The 21,301-nt window shown below is 54.6% G+C and overlaps 1 protein-coding gene across 3 annotated transcripts in view; it reads left to right on the top strand.

Annotated features, from left to right (window-relative positions):
- STK36 (serine/threonine kinase 36) overlaps positions 1-21,301 on the top strand; it is a 295,926-nt gene that overhangs the window by 221,666 nt on the left and 52,959 nt on the right. For all 3 annotated transcript variants that reach the window (XM_063935506.1, XM_063935505.1, XM_063935504.1), the window contains exons 20-22: positions 9,480-9,540; positions 15,263-15,373; positions 16,726-16,800. In XM_063935506.1, the coding sequence (XP_063791576.1) occupies positions 9,480-9,540; positions 15,263-15,373; positions 16,726-16,800 (247 nt within the window). The remainder of the gene's footprint in view (positions 1-9,479; positions 9,541-15,262; positions 15,374-16,725; positions 16,801-21,301) is intronic.

Genomic DNA, 21,301 nt, shown 5'->3' with positions numbered 1-21,301 from the left:
ATCTACAAAATACATTATTAGTGAAAATATGTAATGATTGAGTCGCACGCTACGAACACATAAACTCTACCGTAAATACGCATACCGTGCGCCTGCGGGTACCCGCGACTGTGAGTATGCGCACGTACGGGAGAGCGTACGCATGCGCAGCACGGACCTGTGTGAGGTGCAAATATGGTAGTGTGCATAGAGATATTTTTCTGACTTTGACAATATGACGCTGTTATCTGGTGTAGTATATGACGCTGTTATCTGGTGTAGTATATGACGCTGTTATCTGGTGTAGTATATGACGCTGTTATCTGGTGTAGTATATGACGCTGTTATCTGGTGTAGTATATGACGCTGTTATCTGGTGTAGTATATGACGCTGTTATCTGGTGTAGTATATGACGCTGTTATCTGATGTAGTATATGACGCTGTTATCTGGTGTAGTATATGACGCTGTTATCTGGTGTAGTATATGACGCTGTTACCTGGTGTAGTATATGACGCTGTTATCTGGTGTAGTATATGACGCTGTTATCTTGTGTAGTATATGACGCTGTTATCTGGTGTAGTATATGACGTTGTTACCTGGTGTAGTATATGACGCTGTTATCTTGTGTAGTATATGACGCTGTTATCTGGTGTAGTATATGACGCTGTTATCTGGTGTAGTATATGACGCTGTTATCTTGTGTAGTATATGACGCTGTTATCTGGTGTAGTATATGACGTTGTTACCTGGTGTAGTATATGACGCTGTTATCTTGTGTAGTATATGACGCTGTTATCTTGTGTAGTATATGACGCTGTTACCTGGTGTAGTATATGACGCTGTTATCTTGTGTAGTATATGACGCTGTTATCTGCTGTAGTATATAATGCTGTTATCTGGTGTAGTATATAATGCTGTTATCTGGTGTAGTATATGGCGCTGTTATCTGGTGCAGTATATGACGCTGTTATCTGGTGCAGTATATGACGCTGTTATCTGGTGTAGTATATGACGCTGTTACCTGGTGCAGTATATGACGCTGTTATCTGGTGCAGTATATGAAGCTGTTATCTGGTGTAGTATATGACGCTGTTACCTGGTGTAGTATATGAAGCTGTTATCTGGTGTAGTATATGACGCTGTTATCTGGTGTAGTATATGGCGCTGTTATCTGGTGCAGTATATGACGCTGTTATCTGGTGTAGTATATGGCGCTGTTATCTGGTGTAGTATATAATGCTGTTATCTGATGTAGTATATGGCGCTGTTATCTGGTGTAGTATATGGCGCTGTTATCTGGTGTAGTATATGACGCTGTTATCTGGTGTAGTATATGACGCTGTTATCTGGTGTAGTATATGACGCTGTTATCTGGTGTAATATATGACGCTGTTATCTGGTGTAGTATATGACGCTGTTATCTGGTGTAGTATATGACGCTGTTATCTGGTGTAGTATGACGCTGTTATCTGGTGTAGTATATGGCGCTGTTATCTGGTGTAGTATATGACGCTGTTATCTGGTGTAGTATATGACGCTGTTATCTGGTGTAGTATATGACGCTGTTATCTGGTGTAGTATATGACGCTGTTACCTGGTGTAGTATATGACGCTGTTATCTGGTGTAGTGTATGACGCTGTTATCTGGTGTAGTATATGACGCTGTTATCTGGTGTAGTGTATGACGCTGTTATCTGGTGTAGTGTATGACGCTGTTATCTGGTGTAGTGTATGACGCTGTTATCTGGTGTAGTGTATAACGCTGGTATCTGGTGTAGTATATGACGCTGTTATCTGGTGTAGTATATGACGCTGGTATCTGGTGTAGTGTATGACGCTGGTATCTGGTGTAGTGTATGACGCTGGTATCTGGTGTAGTGTATGACGCTGGTATCTGGTGTAGTGTATGACGCTGTTACCTGGTGTAGTGTATGACGCTGTTACCTGGTGTAGTGTATGACGCTGTTATCTGGTGTAGTGTATGACGCTGTTATCTGGTGTAGTATATGACGCTGTTATCTGGTGTAGTATATGACGCTGTTATCTGGTGTAGTATATGACGCTGTTATCTGGTGTAGTATATGACGCTGTTATCTGGTGTAGTATATGACGCTGTTATCTGGTGTAGTATATGACGCTGTTATCTGGTGTAGTATATGACGCTGTTATCTGGTGTAGTATATGACGCTGTTATCTGGTGTAGTATATGACGCTGTTATCTGGTGTAGTATATGACGCTGTTATCTGGTGTAGTATATGACGCTGTTATCTGGTGTAGTATATGACGCTGTTATCTGGTGTAGTATATGACGCTGTTATCGTGTGTTTTACATTCTGAAATAACGTGTCCCTAGCTGGGAGAGGGGGTATATGTGTCACCACACTCTCTATCCATCACTTACACCTGGGTTATGTGTCAGCTGGTACCTAGGTGGGAGAGGAGGTATATGTGTCTGCGCCACACGGCCTGTCCATCACTTACACCGGGGTTATGTGTCACCTGGTCCCTATGTGGGAGAGGGGTATATGTGTCTGCACCACACTGCCTATCCATCACTTACACCGGGGTTATGTGTCACCTGGTCCCTATGTGAGAGAGGGGTATATGTGTCTGCACCACACTCTCTATCCATCACTTACACCGGGGTTATGTATCAGCTGGTCCCTAGGTGGGAGAGGAGTATATGTGTCTGCACCACACTGCCTATCCATCACTTACACCGGGGTTATGTGTCACCTGGTACCTAGGTGGGAGAGGAGGTATATGTGTCTGCGCCACACTGCCTGTCCATCACTTACACCGGGGTTATGTGTCACCTGGTCCCTATGTGGGAGAGGGGTATATGTGTCTGCACCACACTCTCTATCCATCACTTACACCGGGGTTATGTGTCAGCTGGTCCCTAGGTGGGAGAAGTGGTATATGTGTCTGCGCCACACTGCCTGTCCATCACTTACACCGGGGTTATGTGTCAGCTGGTCCCTAGGTGGGAGAGGGGTATATGTGTCTGCACCACACTGCCTATCCATCACTTACACCAGGGTTATGTATCAGCTGGTCCCTAGGTGGGAGAGGGTGTATGTGTGTCAGCGCCACACTGCCTGTCCATCACTTACACCGGGGTTATGTATCAGCAGTGCCCTAGGTGGGAGAGGGTGTATGTGTGTCAGCGCCACACTGCCTATCCATCACTTACACCGGGGTTATGTGTCACCTGGTCCCTATGTGGGGGAGGGGTATATGTGTCTGCACCACACTGCCCGTCCATCACTTACACCGGGGTTATGTGTCACCTGGTCCCTATGTGGGAGAGGGGTATATGTGTCTGCACCACACTGCCTATCCATCACTTACACCGGTGTTATGTGTCAGCTGGTACCTAGGTGGGAGAGGAGGTATATGTGTCTGCGCCACACTGCCTGTCCATCACTTACACCGGGGTTATGTATCAGCAGTGCCCTAGGTGGGAGAGGGGGTATATGTGTCAGCGCCACACTGCCTGTCCATCACTTACACCGGGGTTATGTATCAGCAGTGCCCTAGGTGGGAGAGGGGGTATATGTGTCTGCACCACACTCTCTATCCATCACTTACACCGGGGATATGTATCAGCTGGTCCCTAGGTGGGAGAGGGTGTATGTGTGTCAGCGCCACACTGCCTGTCCATCACTTACACCGGGGTTATGTATCAGCAGTGCCCTAGGTGGGAGAGGGTGTATGTGTGTCAGCGCCACACTGCCTATCCATCACTTACACCGGGGTGATGTGTCACCTGGTCCCTATGTGGGAGAGGGGTATATGTGTCTGCACCACACTGCCTATCCATCACTTACACCGGTGTTATGTGTCACCTGGTCCCTATGTGGGAGAGGGGTATATGTGTCTGCACCACACTGCCTATCCATCACTTACACCAGGGTTATGTATCAGCTGGTCCCTAGGTGGGAGAGGAGTATATGTGTCTGCACCACACTGCCTATCCATCACTTACACCGGGGTTATGTGTCACCTGGTACCTAGGTGGGAGAGGAGGTATATGTGTCTGCGCCACACTGCCTGTCCATCATTTACACCGGGGTTATGTGTCACCTGGTCCCTATGTGGGAGAGGGGTATATGTGTCTGCACCACACTCTCTATCCATCACTTACACCGGGGTTATGTGTCAGCTGGTCCCTAGGTGGGAGAAGTGGTATATGTGTCTGCACCACACTGCCTATCCATCACTTACACCGGTGTTATGTGTCAGCTGGTACCTAGGTGGGAGAGGAGGTATATGTGTCTGCGCCACACTGCCTGTCCATCACTTACACCGGGGTTATGTGTCAGCTGGTCCCTAGGTGGCAGAGGAGGTATATGTGTCTGCACCACACTGCCTATCCATCACTTACACCGGGGTTATGTGTCACCTGGTCCCTGTGTGGGAGAGGGGTATATGTGTCTGCACCACACTGCCTATCCATCACTTACACCGGGGTTATGTGTCACCTGGTCCCTATGTGGGAGAGGGGTATATGTGTCTGCACCACACTCTCTATCCATCACTTACACCAGGGTTATGTATCAGCTGGCCCCTAGGTGGGAGAGGAGTATATGTGTCTGCACCACACTGCCTATCCATCACTTACACCGGGGTTATGTGTCACCTGGTCCCTATGTGGGAGAGGGGTATATGTGTCTGCACCACACTCTCTATCCATCACTTACACCGGGGTTATGTATCAGCTGGTCCCTAGGTGGGAGAGGAGTATATGTGTCTGCACCACACTGCCTATCCATCACTTACACCGGGGGTTATGTGTCAGCTGGTCCCTAGGTGGGAGAGGGGTATATGTGTCTGCTCCACACTGCCTGTCCATAGCTTACACCGGGGTTATGTATCAGCAGTGCCCTAGGTGGGAGAGAGGGTATATGTGTCAGCGCCACACTGCCTGTCCATCACTTACACCGGGGTTATGTATCAGCAGTGCCCTAGGTGGGAGAGGGGGTATATGTGTCTGCACCACACTCTCTATCCATCACTTACACCGGGGTTATGTATCCGCTGGTCCCTAGGTGGGAGAGGGTGTATGTGTGTCAGCGCCACACTGCCTGTCCATCACTTACACCGGGGTTATGTATCAGCAGTGCCCTAGGTGGGAGAGGGTGTATGTGTGTCAGCGCCACACTGCCTATCCATCACTTACACCGGGGTTATGTGTCACCTGGTCCCTATGTGGGGGAGGGGTATATGTGTCTGCACCACACTGCCTGTCCATCACTTACACCGGGGTTGTGTGTCACCTGGTCCCTATGTGGGAGAGGGGTATATGTGTCTGCACCACACTGCCTATCCATCACTTACACCGGGGTTATGTGTCAGCTGGACCCTAGGTGGGAGAGGAGGTATATGTGTCTGCACCACACTGCCTATCCATCACTTACACCGGGGTTATGTGTCACCTGGTCCCTATGTGGGAGAGGGGTATATGTGTCTGCACCACACTGCCTATCCATCACTTACACCAGGGTTATGTATCAGCTGGTCCCTAGGTGCTAGAGGAGTATATGTGTCTGCACCACACTGCCTATCCATCACTTACACCGGGGTTATGTGTCACCTGGTCCCTATGTGGGAGAGGGGTATATGTGTCTGCACCACACTGCCTATCCATCACTTACACCAGGGTTATGTATCAGCTGGTCCCTAGGTGGGAGAGTAGTATATGTGTCTGCACCACACTGCCTATCCATCACTTACACCGGGGTTATGTGTCACCTGGTACCTAGGTGGGAGAGGAGGTATATGTGTCTGCGCCACACTGCCTGTCCATCATTTACACCGGGGTTATGTGTCACCTGGTCCCTATGTGGGATAGGGGTATATGTGTCTGCACCACACTCTCTATCCATCACTTACACCGGGGTTATGTGTCAGCTGGTCCCTAGGTGGGAGAAGTGGTATATGTGTCTGCACCACACTGCCTATCCATCACTTACACCGGTGTTATGTGTCAGCTGGTACCTAGGTGGGAGAGGAGGTATATGTGTCTGCGCCACACTGCCTGTCCATCACTTACACCGGGGTTATGTGTCAGCTGGTCCCTAGGTGGGAGAGGAGGTATATGTGTCTGCACCACACTGCCTATCCATCACTTACACCGGGGTTATGTGTCACCTGGTCCCTATGTGGGAGAGGGGTATATGTGTCTGCACCACACTGCCTATCCATCACTTACACCGGGGTTATGTGTCACCTGGTCCCTATGTGGGAGAGGGGTATATGTGTCTGCACCACACTCTCTATCCATCACTTACACCAGGGTTATGTATCAGCTGGCCCCTAGGTGGGAGAGGAGTATATGTGTTTGCACCACACTGCCTATCCATCACTTACACCGTGGTTATGTGTCACCTGGTCCCTATGTGGGAGAGGGGTATATGTGTCTGCACCACACTCTCTATCCATCATTTACACCGGGGTTATGTATCAGCTGGTCCCTAGGTGGGAGAGGAGTATATGTGTCTGCACCACACTGCCTATCCATCACTTACACCGGGGGTTATGTGTCAGCTGGTCCCTAGGTGGGAGAGGGGTATATGTGTCTGCTCCACACTGCCTGTCCATAGCTTACACCGGGGTTATGTATCAGCAGTGCCCTAGGTGGGAGAGGGGGTATATGTGTCAGCGCCACACTGCCTGTCCATCACTTACACCGGGGTTATGTATCAGCAGTGCCCTAGGTGGGAGAGGGGGTATATGTGTCTGCACCACACTCTCTATCCATCACTTACACCGGGGTTATGTATCAGCTGGTCCCTAGGTGGGAGAGGGTGTATGTGTGTCAGCGCCACACTGCCTGTCCATCACTTACACCGGGGTTATGTATCAGCAGTGCCCTAGGTGGGAGAGGGTGTATGTGTGTCAGCGCCACACTGCCTATCCATCACTTACACCGGGGTTATGTGTCACCTGGTCCCTATGTGGGAGAGGGGTATATGTGTCTGCACCACACTGCCTGTCCATCACTTACACCGGGGTTATGTGTCACCTGGTCCCTATGTGGGAGAGGGGTATATGTGTCTGCACCACACTCTCTATCCATCTCTTACACCGGGGTTATGTGTCAGCTGGTCCCTAGGTGGGAGAAGTGGTATATGTGTCTGCACCACACTGCCTATCCATCACTTACACCGGTGTTATGTGTCAGCTGGTACCTAGGTGGGAGAGGAGGTATATGTGTCTGCGCCACACTGCCTGTCCATCACTTACACCGGGGTTATGTGTCAGCTGGTCCCTAGGTGGGAGAGGGGTATATGTGTCTGCACCACACTGCCTATCCATCACTTACACCAGGGTTATGTATCAGCTGGTCCCTAGGTGGGAGAGGAGTATATGTGTCTGCACCACACTGCCTATCCATCACTTACACCGGGGTTATGTGTCACCTGGTACCTAGGTGGGAGAGGAGGTATATGTGTCTGCGCCACACTGCCTGTCCATCACTTACACCGGGGTTATGTGTCACCTGGTCCCTATGTGGGAGAGGGGTATATGTGTCTGCACCACACTCTCTATCCATCACTTACACCGGGGTTATGTGTCAGCTGGTCCCTAGGTGGGAGAAGTGGTATATGTGTCTGCACCACACTGCCTATCCATCACTTACACCGGTGTTATGTGTCAGCTGGTACCTAGGTGGGAGAGGAGGTATATGTGTCTGCGCCACACTGCCTGTCCATCACTTACACCGGGGTTATGTGTCAGCTGGTCCCTAGGTGGGAGAGGAGGTATATGTGTCTGCACCACACTGCCTATCCATCACTTACACCGGGGTTATGTGTCACCTGGTCCCTATGTGGGAGAGGGGTATATGTGTCTGCATCACACTCTCTATCCATCACTTACACCAGGGTTATGTATCAGCTGGCCCCTAGGTGGGAGAGGAGTATATGTGTCTGCACCACACTGCCTATCCATCACTTACACCGGGGTTATGTGTCACCTGGTCCCTATGTGGGAGAGGGGTATATGTGTCTGCACCACACTCTCTATCCATCACTTACACCGGGGTTATGTATCAGCTGGTCCCTAGGTGGGAGAGGAGTATATGTGTCTGCACCACACTGCCTATCCATCACTTACACCGGGGGTTATGTGTCAGCTGGTCCCTAGGTGGGAGAGGGGTATATGTGTCTGCTCCACACTGCCTGTCCATAGCTTACACCGGGGTTATGTATCAGCAGTGCCCTAGGTGGGAGAGGGGGTATATGTGTCAGCGCCACACTGCCTGTCCATCACTTACACCGGGGTTATGTATCAGCTGGTCCCTAGGTGGGAGAGGAGTATATATGTCTGCACCACACTGCCTATCCATCACTTACACCGGGGTTATGTGTCAGCTGGTCCCTATGTGGGAGAGGGGGTATATGTGTCTGCCCACACTGCCTGTCCATCACTTACACCGGGGTTATGTGTCAGCTGGTACCTAGGTGGGAGATGGGTATATGTGTCTGCACCACACTGCCTATCCATCACTTACACCGGGGTTATGTGTCAGCTGGTCCCTAGGTGGGAGAGGGGTATATGTGTCTGCGCCACACTGCCTGTCCATCACTTACACCGGATTTATGTGTCAGCTGGTCCCTAGGTGGGAGAGGGGTATATGTGTCTGCACCACACTGCCTATCCATCACTTACACCGGGGTTATGTATCAGCAGTGCCCTAGGTGGGAGAGGGGGTATATGTGTCTGCACCACACTCTCTATCCATCACTTACACCGGGGTTATGTATCAGCTGGTCCCTAGGTGGGAGAGGGGTATATGTGTCTGCACCATACTGCCTATCCATCACTTACATCGGGGTTATGTGTCAGCTGGTCCCTAGGTGGGAGAGGGGTATATGTGTCTGCACCACACGGCCTGTCCATCGCTTACACCGGGGTTATGTGTCACCTTGTCCCTATGTGGGAGAGGGGTATATGTGTCTGCGCCGCACTGCCTGTCCATCACTTACACCTAGGTTATGTATCAGCAGTGCCCTAGGTGGGAAAGGGTGTATGTGTGTCGGCACCACACTGTCTGTCCATCACTTACACTCAGGTTATGTATCGGCAGTGCCCTAGGTGGGAGAGGGTGTATGTGTGTCGGCGCCTCACTGCCTGTCCATCACTTACACCGGGGTTATGTATCAGCAGTGCCCTAGGTGGGAGAGGGTGTATGTGTGTCAGCGCCACACTGCCTGTCCATCACTTACACCGGGGTTATGTATCAACAAGGAGGCATTGCCTCTGAATCCAATGCTTCCTTATCTTTCTGGTCCTTACAGTGAACCATAAGAACATATTTGATAAGTATGTATTTTCTGACCACACAGGTTACATGGTAAGGTCATGTATGTGGATTGTACGTAGAGCAGTACTATCCGTTCCTCAGCACTAAGTACCCCAGGCTCATTCCTCTCTCTACCTGCTGCCTGACTGTATATATAATGTAATGCTCAGCTTTTACTCTGCAGGATATTACACCTGGTAAATGTCATCTCTCCTCTTATCACCTGTGATCGCCCATCTCTTGTGGTAAGTATAATCTGTCTGTTCTATTCTCCCTGTAGCAGAACTGGGGAGGCAGGAGAGTGACGGTAGTGACATGTGCCGGAGAGGCGTGCAGTGAGAGACGCAGGGGCCGGAGAGGCGTGCAGTGAGAGACGCAGGGGCCGGAGAGGCGTGCAGTGAGAGACGCAGGGGCCGGAGAGGCGTGCAGTGAGAGACGCAGGGGCCGGAGAGGCGTGCAGTGAGAGACGCAGGGGCCGGAGAGGCGTGCAGTGAGAGACGCAGGGGCCGGGGCCGGAGGGGCGTGCAGTGAGAGACGCAGGGGCCGGAGAGGCGTGCAGTGAGAGACGCAGGGGCGGGAGAGGCGTGCAGTGAGAGACGCAGGGGCCGGAGGGGCGCGCAGTGAGAGACGCAGGGGCCGGAGAGGCGTGCAGTGAGAGACGCAGGGGCCGGAGAGGCGCGCAGTGAGAGACGCAGGGGCCGGAGGGGCGCGCAGTGAGAGACGCAGGGGCCGGAGGGGCGCGCAGTGAGAGACGCAGGGGCCGGAGAGGCGTGCAGTGAGAGACGCAGGGGCCGGAGAGGCGTGCAGTGAGAGACGCAGGGGCCGGAGAGGCGTGCAGTGAGAGACGCAGGGGCCGGAGAGGCGTGCAGTGAGAGAAGCAGGGGCCGGAGAGGCATGCAATGAGAGACGCAGGGGCCGGAGAGGTATGCAATGAGAGACGCAGGGGCCGGAGAGGCGCGCAGTGAGAGACGCAGGGGCCGGAGAGGCGCGCAGTGAGAGACGCAGGGGCCGGAGAGGCGCGCAGTGAGAGACGCAGGGGCCGGAGAGGCGCGCAGTGAGAGACGCAGGGGCCGGAGAGGCGCGCAGTGAGAGACGCAGGGGCGGGAGAGGCGCGCAGTGAGAGACGCAGGGGCGGGAGAGGCGCGCAGTGAGAGACGCAGTGGCCGGAGAGGCGCGCAGTGAGAGACGCAGGGGCCGGAGAGGCGCGCAGTGAGAGACGCAGGGGCCGGAGAGGCGCGCAGTGAGAGACGCAGGGGCCGGAGAGGCGTGCAGTGAGAGACGCAGGGGCCGGAGAGGCGTGCAGTGAGAGACGCAGGGGCCGGAGAGGCGTGCAGTGAGAGACGCAGGGGCCGGAGAGGCGCGCAGTGAGAGACGCAGGGGCCGGAGAGGCGCGCAGTGAGAGACGCAGGGGCCGGAGAGGCGCGCAGTGAGAGACGCAGGGGCCGGAGAGGCGTGCAGTGAGAGACGCAGGGGCCGGAGAGGCGCGCAGTGAGAGACGCAGGGGCCGGAGAGGCGTGCAGTGAGAGACGCAGGGGCGGGAGAGGCGCGCAGTGAGAGACGCAGGGGCGGGAGAGGCGCGCAGTGAGAGAAGCAGGGGCGGGAGAGGCGCGCAGTGAGAGACGCAGGGGCGGGAGAGGCGTGCAGTGAGAGACGCAGGGGCGGGAGAGGCGTGCAGTGAGAGACGCAGGGGCCGGAGGGGCGCGCAGTGAGAGACGCAGGGGCCGGAGAGGCGCGCAGTGAGAGACGCAGGGGCCGGAGAGGCGCGCAGTGAGAGACGCAGGGGCGGGAGAGGCGTGCAGTGAGAGAAGCAGGGGCGGGAGAGGCGTGCAGTGAGAGACGCAGGGGCGGGAGAGGCGTGCAGTGAGAGACGCAGGGGCGGGAGAGGCGTGCAGTGAGAGAAGCAGGGGCCGGAGGGGCGTGCAGTGAGAGAAGCAGGGGCCGGAGGGGCGTGCAGTGAGAGAAGCAGGGGATGGAGAGTCGGGCAGTGAGAATAGCAGAGGCGGGAGAGGCATGCAGTGAGAATAGCAGAGGCGGGAGAGGCGTGCAGTGAGAATAGCAGAGGCGGGAGAGGCGTGCAGTGAGAGAAGCAGGGGCCGGAGAGGCGTGCAGTGAGAGAAGCAGGGGCCGGAGAGGTGTGCAGTGACAGAAGCAGGGGCCGGAGAGGCGTGCAGTGACAGAAGCAGGGGCCGGAGAGGCGTGCAGTGAGAAAAGCAAGGGATGGAGAGGAGTGCAGTGAGTACAGCAGCGGCCGGAGAGGTGTGCAGTGAGAAGCAGGAGCCGGAGAGGCATGCAGTGAGAATAGCAGAGGTGGTAGAGGCATGCAGCTAGAGAAGCAGCGGCGGTAGAGGCATGCAGTGAGAGAAGCAGGGGCCAGAGAGGCATGCAGTGAGAGAAGCAGGGGCGGGAGAGGTATGCGGTGAGAATAGCAAGGGCAGGAGAGGTGTGCAGTGAGAATAGCAGGGGCTGGAGTGGCTTGCAGTGTGAGAAGCAGGGATGGGAGAGGCATGTAGTAAGAATAGCAAGAGCGGGAGAGGTGTGCAGTGAGAGAAGCAGGGGCGGGAGAGGCGTGCAGTGTGAGAAGCAGAGACTGCAGAGGCGTGCAGTGAGAATAGCAGAGGATGGAGAGGCGTGCAGTGAGAATAGCAAGAGCGGGAGAGGCGTGCAGTGAGAGAAGCAGGGGCGGGAGAGGCGTGCAGTGTGAGAAGCAGAGAATGGAGAGGCGTGCAGTGAGAATAGCAGAGGATGGAGAGGCATGCAGTGAGAGAAGCAGAGACTGGAGAGGCGTGCAGTGAGAATAGCAGGGGCCGGAGAGGCGCACAGTGAGAGAAGCAGTTTACGGAGATGCGTGCAGTGTGAATAGCAGAGGATGGCGAGTCGGGCAGTGAGAATAGCAGTGGCTGGAGAGGCGTGCAGTGAGAATAGCAGGGGATGGAGAGGCATGCAGTGAGAAGCAGGGGCTGGAGAGGTGTGCAGTGGGAATAGCAGGGGCTGGAGAGGTGTGCAGTGGGAATAGCGGGCTGGAGAGGTGTGCAGTGGGAATAGCAGGGGCTGGAGAGGCATGCAGTGAGAGACGCAGGGGCTGGAGAGGCATGCAGTGAGAGACGCAGGGGCTGGAGAGGCGTGCAGTGAGAGACGCAGGGGCCGGAAGGGCATGCAGTGTGACTAGCAGGGGCTGGAGAGGTGTGCAGTGGGAATAGCAGGGCCCGGAGAGGTGTGCAGTGGGGATAGCAGGGGCCAGAGTGGTGTGCATTGAGAGACGCAGGGGTTGGAAGGGCGTGCAGTGAGATTAGCAAGGGCTGGAGAGACGTACAGTGAGAGACGCAGGGGCCGGAGAGGCGTGCAGTGAGAGACACAGGGGCCTGAAGGGCATGCAGTGAGAATAGCAGTGGCTGGAGAGGCATGCAGTGGGAATAGCAGGAGCCGGAGTGGCGTGCAGTGGGAATAGCAGGGGCAGGAGAGGCGTGCAGTGAGAGAAGCAAGGGCCGGAGAGGCATGCAATGAGAAAAGCAAGGGATGGAGATGCATGCAGTGAGAAAAGCAAGGGATGGAGAGGCATGCAGTGTAAGAAGCAGGGATTGGAAAGGTATGCAGTGAGAATAGCAGAGGCCGGAGAGGAATACAGGGGGTGATTCCGACTTGTTCGCTCGCTAGCTGCTTTTAGCAGCATTGTACACGCTAAGCCGCCGCCCTCTGGGTGTGCATCTTAGCATAGCAGAATAGCGAACGAAAGATTCGCTACTTTTCTCGTAACGATTACCCCGCAGTTTCTGAGTAGCTCCAGACTTACTCTGTCATTGCGACCAGCTCAGTCCTTTTCATCCTGGTTTGACGTCACAAACACACCCAGCGTTCGCCCAGACACTCCCCCGTTTCTCCAGCCACTCCTGCATTTTGCAACTCGAACGCCTGCGTTTTTCCGCACACTCCCATAAAACGCCCAGTTTCTGCCCAGAAACACCCACTTCCTGTCAATCACTACGATCAGCAGAGCGATGAAAAACTTTGTTACGCCGTAAATTAACTTTACGCTCTGCGTACATTGCGTATGCGAAGTTTGCGACTAATCGCTCCGTAGCGGGAAAAAAATAACGAGCGAAGAACTCTGAATGACCCCCACAGTGAGAATAGCAGAGGCCGGAGAGGCGTGCTGTGAGAGAAGCAGGGGATGGAGAGACGTGCAGTGTGAGAAGCAGGTGTCACAAGAGGCGTGCAGTGAGAATAGCAGAGGATGGAGAGTCGGGCAGGGAGAAGCAGGGGCCAGAGAGGCATGCAGTGAGAATAGTAGAGGCCGGAGAGGCACGCAGTGAGAGAAGCAGGTTCCGGAGATGCGTGCAGTGTGAATAGCAGAGGATGGAGAGTCGGGCAGGGAGAAGCAGGGGACAGAGAGGCATGCAGTGAGAATAACAGGGGCCGGAGAGGCGCGCAGTGAGAGAAGCAGGTTCCGGAGATGCGTGCTGTGAGAGAAGCAGGTTCCGGAGATGCGTGCAGTGTGAATAGCAGAGGATGGAGAGTCTGGCAGTGAGAATAGCAGGGGCCAGAGAGGCGTGCATTGAGTAGCAGGGGCCGGAGAGGCATGCAGTGAGAGAAGCAGGGGCCGGAGAGGCGTGCAGTGGGAATAACGGGGGCCGAAGAGGTGTGCAGTGAGACGCGGGTGCAGGAGAGGCGTGCACTGGAAATAACGGGGGCCGTAGAGGTGTGCAGTGGAAATAGCAGGGGTTGGAGAGGCGTGCAGTGGGAATAGCAGGGGTTGGAGAGGTGTGCAGTGGGAATAGCAGGGGTTGGAGAGGTGTGCAGTGGGAATAGCAGGGGTTGGAGAGGTGTGCAGTGGGAATAGCAGGGGTTGGAGAGGTGTGCAGTGGGAAAAGCAGGGGTTGGAGAGGTGTGCAGTGGGAATAGCAGGGGTTGGAGAGGTGTGCTGTGGGAATAACAGGGGTTCGAGAGGTGTGCAGTGGGAATAGCAGGGGTTATAGAGGTGTGCAGTGAAACGCGGGAGCAGGAGAGGCGTGCAGTGGGAATAACGGGGGCCGTAGAGGTGTGCAGTGGAAATAGCAGGGGGTTGGAGAGGCGTGCAGTGGGAATAGCAGTGGTTGGAGAGGTGTGCAGTGGGAATAGCAGGGGTTGGAGTGGTGTGCAGTGGGAATAACAGGGGTTGGAGAGGTGTGCAGTGGGAATAACGGGGGCCGGAGAGGTGTGCAGTGAGACGCGGGGGCAGGAGAGGCGTGCAGTGGGAATAACGGGGGCCGTAGAGGTGTGCAGTGGAAATAGCAGGGGTTGGAGAGGCGTGCAGTGGGAATAGCAGGGGTTGGAGAGGTGTGCAGTGGGAATAGCAGGGGTTATAGAGGTGTGCAGTGAAACGCGGGGGCAGGAGAGGCGTGCAGTGGGAATAACGGGGGCCGTAGAGGTGTGCAGTGAGACGCAGGGGCAGGAGAAGCATGCAGTGAGAGAAGCAGGGGCCGGAGAGGCGTGCAGTGGGAATAACGGGGGCCGGAGAGGTGTGCAGTGAGACGCAGGGGCAGGAGAGGCGTGCAGTGGGAATAACGGGGGCCGTAGAGGCGTGCAGTGGAAATAGCAGGGGTTGGAGAGGCGTGCAGTGGGAATAGCAGGGGTTGGAGAGGTGTGCAGTGGGAATAGCAGGGGTTGGAGAGGTGTGCAGTGGGAATAGCAGGGGTTATAGAGGTGTGCAGTGAAACGCATGGGCAGTGGAGGCGTGCAGTGGGAATAACGGAGGCCGTAGAGGTGGGCAGTGAGACGCAGGGGCAGGAGAAGCATGCAGTGAGAAGCAGGGGCCGGAGAGGTGTGCAGTGGAAATAACGGGAGCCGGAATGGTGTGCAGTGGTAATATCAGGGGTTGGAGAGGTGTGCAGTGGTAATAGCAGGGGTTGGAGAGGTGTGCAGTGAGAGACGCAGGGGCTGGATGGGCGTGCAGTGAGAGAAGCACATTACACTATGTTACTTTGTCCTCTCCAGGCCGCAGCCGTCACCCTTGCAGCTTCTCTTCATGACTATGGTGAACACGTAACGATGTCCTTTGATGTGCTGGTATCTGCTGTAAGAAGGTCTCTCTTGGAAGCCCCTCAGGTAGATTGTGTTGCACGGGGAACCTTCCTGATACGTTCATCAGCTGGATATGGCGACTCCCCGCCCCTTCCCATAACTTTTACTGCAGTGAGGAACACGGATCATCTACCCAACTTGTCTTATATGGTGGGGGCAGGTGGATGTGGTGCTAGGGACTGTCCTGCAATCCCTGCTCACATTGGTTTACATCTAGTTCACTGTAGATTATGTAAGAACAGGTCACTCTGCAATGTCTATAAAATCAGGCTGTGGGGTCCTTAGTGCTGTCAGTAAGTATGAAGGAACTATAATGTACATCATGTGAGTCAATATATACATATTGTCAGTAACTCCAGGGATCACTGAACAGGGACAGACGTCACGCCAGAAGTATACCCCAAGTGTGAGCTGTACTGGCTGCTCCCTCCTGCTGGTACTTACACTATACAGTATCTCTGGGTGTTTAGTCCAGTGCGATAACTAATTATTCCACAGTACAGTATGTGACATTGCTGCAGGCGGTCACTCGGCATTCACTAAGTGTGGCGGATATTGCTGCAGGCGGTCACTGTAGCATTCACTTGGTGACATCAGAGTTTATCTTTGGTAGTCATCCTCACCATATGATAATGGCCGGCAGGGCACACACGTAGGAGAGTGAGAGGCCGCAGGGCACACACGTAGGAGAGTGAGAGGCCGCAGGGCATACACGTAGGAGAGTGAGAGGCCGCAGGGCACACACGTAGGAGAGTGAGAGGCCGCAGGGCACACACGTAGGAGAGTGAGAGGCCGCAGGGCACACACGTAGGAGAGTGAGAGGCCGCAGAGCACACACGTAGGAGAGTGAGAGGCCGCAGGGCACACACGTAGGAGAGTGAGAGGCCGCAGGGCACACACGTAGGAGAGTGAGAGGCCGCAGGGCACACACGTAGGAGAGTGAGAGGCCGCAGGGCACACACGTAGGAGAGTGAGAGGCCGCAGGGCACACACGTAGGAGAGTGAGAGGCCGCAGGGCACACACGTAGGAGAGTGAGAGGCCGCAGGGCACACACGTAGGAGAGTGAGAGGCCGCAGGGCACACACGTAGGAGAGTGAGAGGCCGCAGGGCACACACGTAGGAGAGTGAGAGGCCGCAGGTGCTCTGACTACCCCGCTCGGAACCTCACATTCGTGCTGCCATTTCCCAAATCAGTATATTGTGCATGGTATTATTTCTCAGCAGTGACACACACCGGTCCCCTCCCATGTACAGGGTAAGAGAGGCAATTACCAGGATATCACCATCTATATCTCTTCTATTCCTCAGTCACATGACCTACACCAAGCCGCTGACATGGCGGTACTCCCAGTAATAAATACACTTTATCTCTCAGTTACAGAGCGCTCCTCCTCTGGGGTCAGGGTTATACGACTGGACATTCCACCTTCTTCTTCAACAGTCCAGCCAGGTAATGTGTGTACGGGTGACACCGGGAATGTCTGTACGGGTGACACCGGGAATGTCTGTACGGGTGACACCGGGAATGTCTGTACGGGTGACACCGGGAATGTCTGTACGGGTGACACCGGGAATGTCTGTACGGGTGACACCGGGAATGTCTGTACGGGTGACACCGGGAATGTCTGTACGGGTGATTGTGACTCCGGGAATGTCTGTACAGGTGACGGTGACACCGGGAATGTCTGTACGGGTGGTGGTGACACCGGGAATGTCTGTACGGGTGATTGTGACTCCGGGAATGTCTGTACAGGTGACGGTGACACCGGGAATGTCTGTATGGGTGACGGTGACGCTGGTAATGTCTGTACGGGTGATGCCGGGAATGTCTGTACGGGTGACATTGACGCTGGCAATGTCTGTACGGGTGTTGCCGGGAATATCTGTACGGGTGATGCCGGGAATGTCTGTACGGGTGATGCCGGGAATGTCTGTACGGGTGATGCCGGGAATGTCTGTACGGGTGATGCCGGGAATGTCTGTACGGGTGACAGTGATGCTGGTAATGTCTGTATGGGTGACGGTGACGCCTGTATGGGTGACGGTTACGCTGGTAATGTCTGTACGGGTGACATTGACGCTGGTAATGTCTGTACGGGTGATGCCGGGAATGTCTGTACGGGTGACAGTGATGCTGGTAATGTCTATGGGTGACGGTGACGCCTGTATGGGTGACGGTTACGCTGGTAATGTCTGTACGGGTGACATTGACGCTGGTAATGTCTGTACGGGTGATGCCGGGAATGTCTGTACGTGTGACATTGACGCTGGTAATGTCTGTACGGGTGATGCCGGGAATGTCTGTACGGGTGACATTGACGCTGGTAATGTCTGTACGGGTGATGCCGGGAATGTCTGTACGGGTGACAGTGATGCTGGTAATGTCTGTATGGGTGACGGTGACGCCTGTATGGGTGACGGTGACGCTGGTAATGTCTGTACGGGTGATGCCGGGAATGTCTGTACGGGTGATGCCGGGAATGTCTGTACGGGTGATGCTGGGAATGTCTGTACGGGTGATGCCGGGAATGTCTGTACGGGTGACAGTGATGCTGGTAATGTCTGTATGGGTGACGGTGACGCCTGTATGGGTGACGGTGATGCCGGTAATGTCTGTACGGGTGATGCCGGGAATGTCTGTACGGGTGATGCCGGGAATGTCTGTACAGGTGGTGGTGACACCGGGAATGTCTGTACGGGTGATTGTGACTCCGGGAATGTCTGTACAGGTGACGGTGACACCGGGAATGTCTGTATGGGTGACGGTGACGCTGGTAATGTCTGTACGGGTGATGCCGGGAATGTCTGTACGGGTGACATTGACGCTGGCAATGTCTGTACGGGTGTTGCCGGGAATATCTGTACAGGTGATGCTGGGAATGTCTGTACGGGTGATGCCGGGAATGTCTGTACGGGTGATGCCGGGAATGTCTGTACGGGTGATGCCGGGAATGTCTGTACGGGTGACAGTGATGCTGGTAATGTCTGTATGGGTGACGGTTACGCTGGTAATGTCTGTACGGGTGATGCCGGGAATGTCTGTACGGGTGACATTGACGCTGGTAATGTCTGTACGGGTGATGCCGGGAATGTCTGTACGGGTGATGCCGGGAATGTCTGTACGGGTGACAGTGATGCTGGTAATGTCTATGGGTGACGGTGACGCCTGTATGGGTGACGGTTACGCTGGTAATGTCTGTACGGGTGACATTGACGCTGGTAATGTCTGTACGGGTGACATTGACGCTGGTAATGTCTGTACGGGTGATGCCGGGAATGTCTGTACGGGTGATGCCGGGAATGTCTGTACGGGTGACAGTGATGCTGGTAATGTCTGTATGGGTGACGGTGACGCCTGTATGGGTGACGGTGACGCTGGTAATGTCTGTACGGGTGATGCCGGGAATGTCTGTACGGGTGATGCCGGGAATGTCTGTACGGGTGATGCCGGGAATGTCTGTACGGGTGACATTGACGCTGGTAATGTCTGTACGGGTGATGCCGGGAATGTCTGTACGGGTGATGCCGGGAATGTCTGTACGGGTGACATTGACGCTGGGAATGTCTGTACGGGTGATGCCGGGAATGTCTGTACGGGTGATGCCGGGAATGTCTGTACGGGTGACATTGACGCTGGTAATGTCTGTACGGGTGATGCCGGGAATGTCTGTACGGGTGATGCCGGGAATGTCTGTACAGGTGATGCCGGGAATGTCTGTACGGGTGACATTGACGCTGGTAATGTCTGTACGGGTGATGCCGGGAATGTCTGTACGGGTGACATTGACGCTGGGAATGTCTGTACGGGTGATGCCGGGAATGTCTGTACGGGTGATGCCGGGAATGTCTGTACGGGTGATGCCGGGAATGTCTGTACGGGTGACATTGACGCTGGTAATGTCTGTACGGGTGATGCCGGGAATGTCTGTACGGGTGATGCCGGGAATGTCTGTACGGGTGATGCCGGGAATGTCTGTACGGGTGACATTGACGCTGGTAATGTCTGTACGGGTGATGCCGGGAATGTCTGTACGGGTGACATTGACGCTGGTAATGTCTGTACGGGTGATGCCGGGAATGTCTGTACGGGTGATGCCGGGAATGTCTGTACGGGTGATGCCGGGAATGTCTGTACGTGTGACATTGACGCTGGTAATGTCTGTACGGGTGATGCCGGGAATGTCTGTACGGGTGATGCCGGGAATGTCTGTACGGGTGATGCCGGGAATGTCTGTACGGGTGACAGTGATGCTGGTAATGTCTGTATGGGTGACGGTGACGCTGGTAATGTCTGTACGGGTGATGCCGGGAATGTCTGTACGGGTGACATTGACGCTGGTAATGTCTGTACGGGTGATGCCGGGAATGTCTGTACGGGTGACATTGACGCTGGGAATGTCTGTACGGGTGATGCCGGGAATGTCTGTACGGGTGATGCCGGTAATGTCTGTACGGGTGATGCCGGGAATGTCTGTACGGGTGACATTGACGCTGGTAATGTCTGTACGGGTGATGCCGGGAATGTCTGTACGGGTGATGTCGGGAATGTCTGTACGGGTGACAGTGATGCTGGTAATGTCTATGGGTGACGGTGACGGTTACGCTGGTAATGTCTGTACGGGTGACATTGACGCTGGTAATGTCTGTACGGGTGATGCCGTGAATGTCTGTACGGGTGACATTGACGCTGGGAATGTCTGTACGGGTGATGCCGGGAATGTCTGTACGGGTGATGCCGGGAATGTCTGTACGGGTGACATTGACGCTGGTAATGTCTGTACGGGTGATGCCGGGAATGTCTGTACGGGTGACATTGACGCTGGTAATGTCTGTACGGGTGATGCCGGGAATGTCTGTACGGGTGATGCCGGGAATGTCTGTACGGGTGATGCCGGGAATGTCTGTACGGGTGACAGTGATGCTGGTAATGTCTGTATGGGTGACGGTGATGCTGGTAATGTCTGTACGGGTGATGCCGGGAATGTCTGTACGGGTGACATTGACGCTGGTAATGTCTGTACGGGTGATGCCGGGAATGTCTGTACGGGTGATGCCGGGAATGTCTGTACGGGTGACAGTGATGCTGGTAATGTCTATGGGTGACGGTGACGCCTGTATGGGTGACGGTTACGCTGGTAATGTCTGTACGGGTGACATTGACGCTGGTAATGTCTGTACGGGTGATGCCGGGAATGTCTGTACGGGTGACATTGACGCTGGTAATGTCTGTACGGGTGATGCCGGGAATGTCTGTACGGGTGATGCCGGGAATGTCTGTACGGGTGACAGTGATGCTGGTAATGTCTATGGGTGACGGTGACGCCTGTATGGGTGACGGTTACGCTGGTAATGTCTGTACGGGTGACATTGACGCTGGTAATGTCTGTACGGGTGATGCCGGGAATGTCTGTACGGGTGACATTGACGCTGGTAATGTCTGTACAGGTGATGCCGGGAATGTCTGTACGGGTGACATTGACGCTGGTAATGTCTGTACGGGTGATGCCGGGAATGTCTGTACGGGTGACATTGACGCTGGGAATGTCTGTACGGGTGATGCCGGGAATGTCTGTACGGGTGATGCCGGGAATGTCTGTACGGGTGACAGTGATGCTGGTAATGTCTGTATGGGTGACGGTGACGCCTGTATGGGTGGCGGTGACGCTGGTAATGTCTGTACGGGTGATGCCGGGAATGTCTACGGGTGATGCCGGGAATGTCTGTACGGGTGACATTGACGCTGGTAATGTCTGTACGGGTGATGCCGGGAATGTCTGTACGGGTGACATTGACGCTGGTAATGTCTGTACGGGTGATGCCGGGAATGTCTGTACGGGTGATGCCGGGAATGTCTGTACGGGTGACATTGACGCTGGTAATGTCTGTACGGGTGATGCCGGGAATGTCTGTGCGGGTGACATTGACGCTGGGAATGTCTGTACGGGTGATGC

This window comes from Pseudophryne corroboree, chromosome 7, assembly GCF_028390025.1.
Source record: "Pseudophryne corroboree isolate aPseCor3 chromosome 7, aPseCor3.hap2, whole genome shotgun sequence".
Taxonomy (NCBI): Eukaryota; Metazoa; Chordata; class Amphibia; order Anura; family Myobatrachidae; genus Pseudophryne; species Pseudophryne corroboree.
The sequence above is the reverse complement of the archived record's forward strand: the minus strand, read 5'-3'. Positions and strand labels throughout refer to the sequence as shown.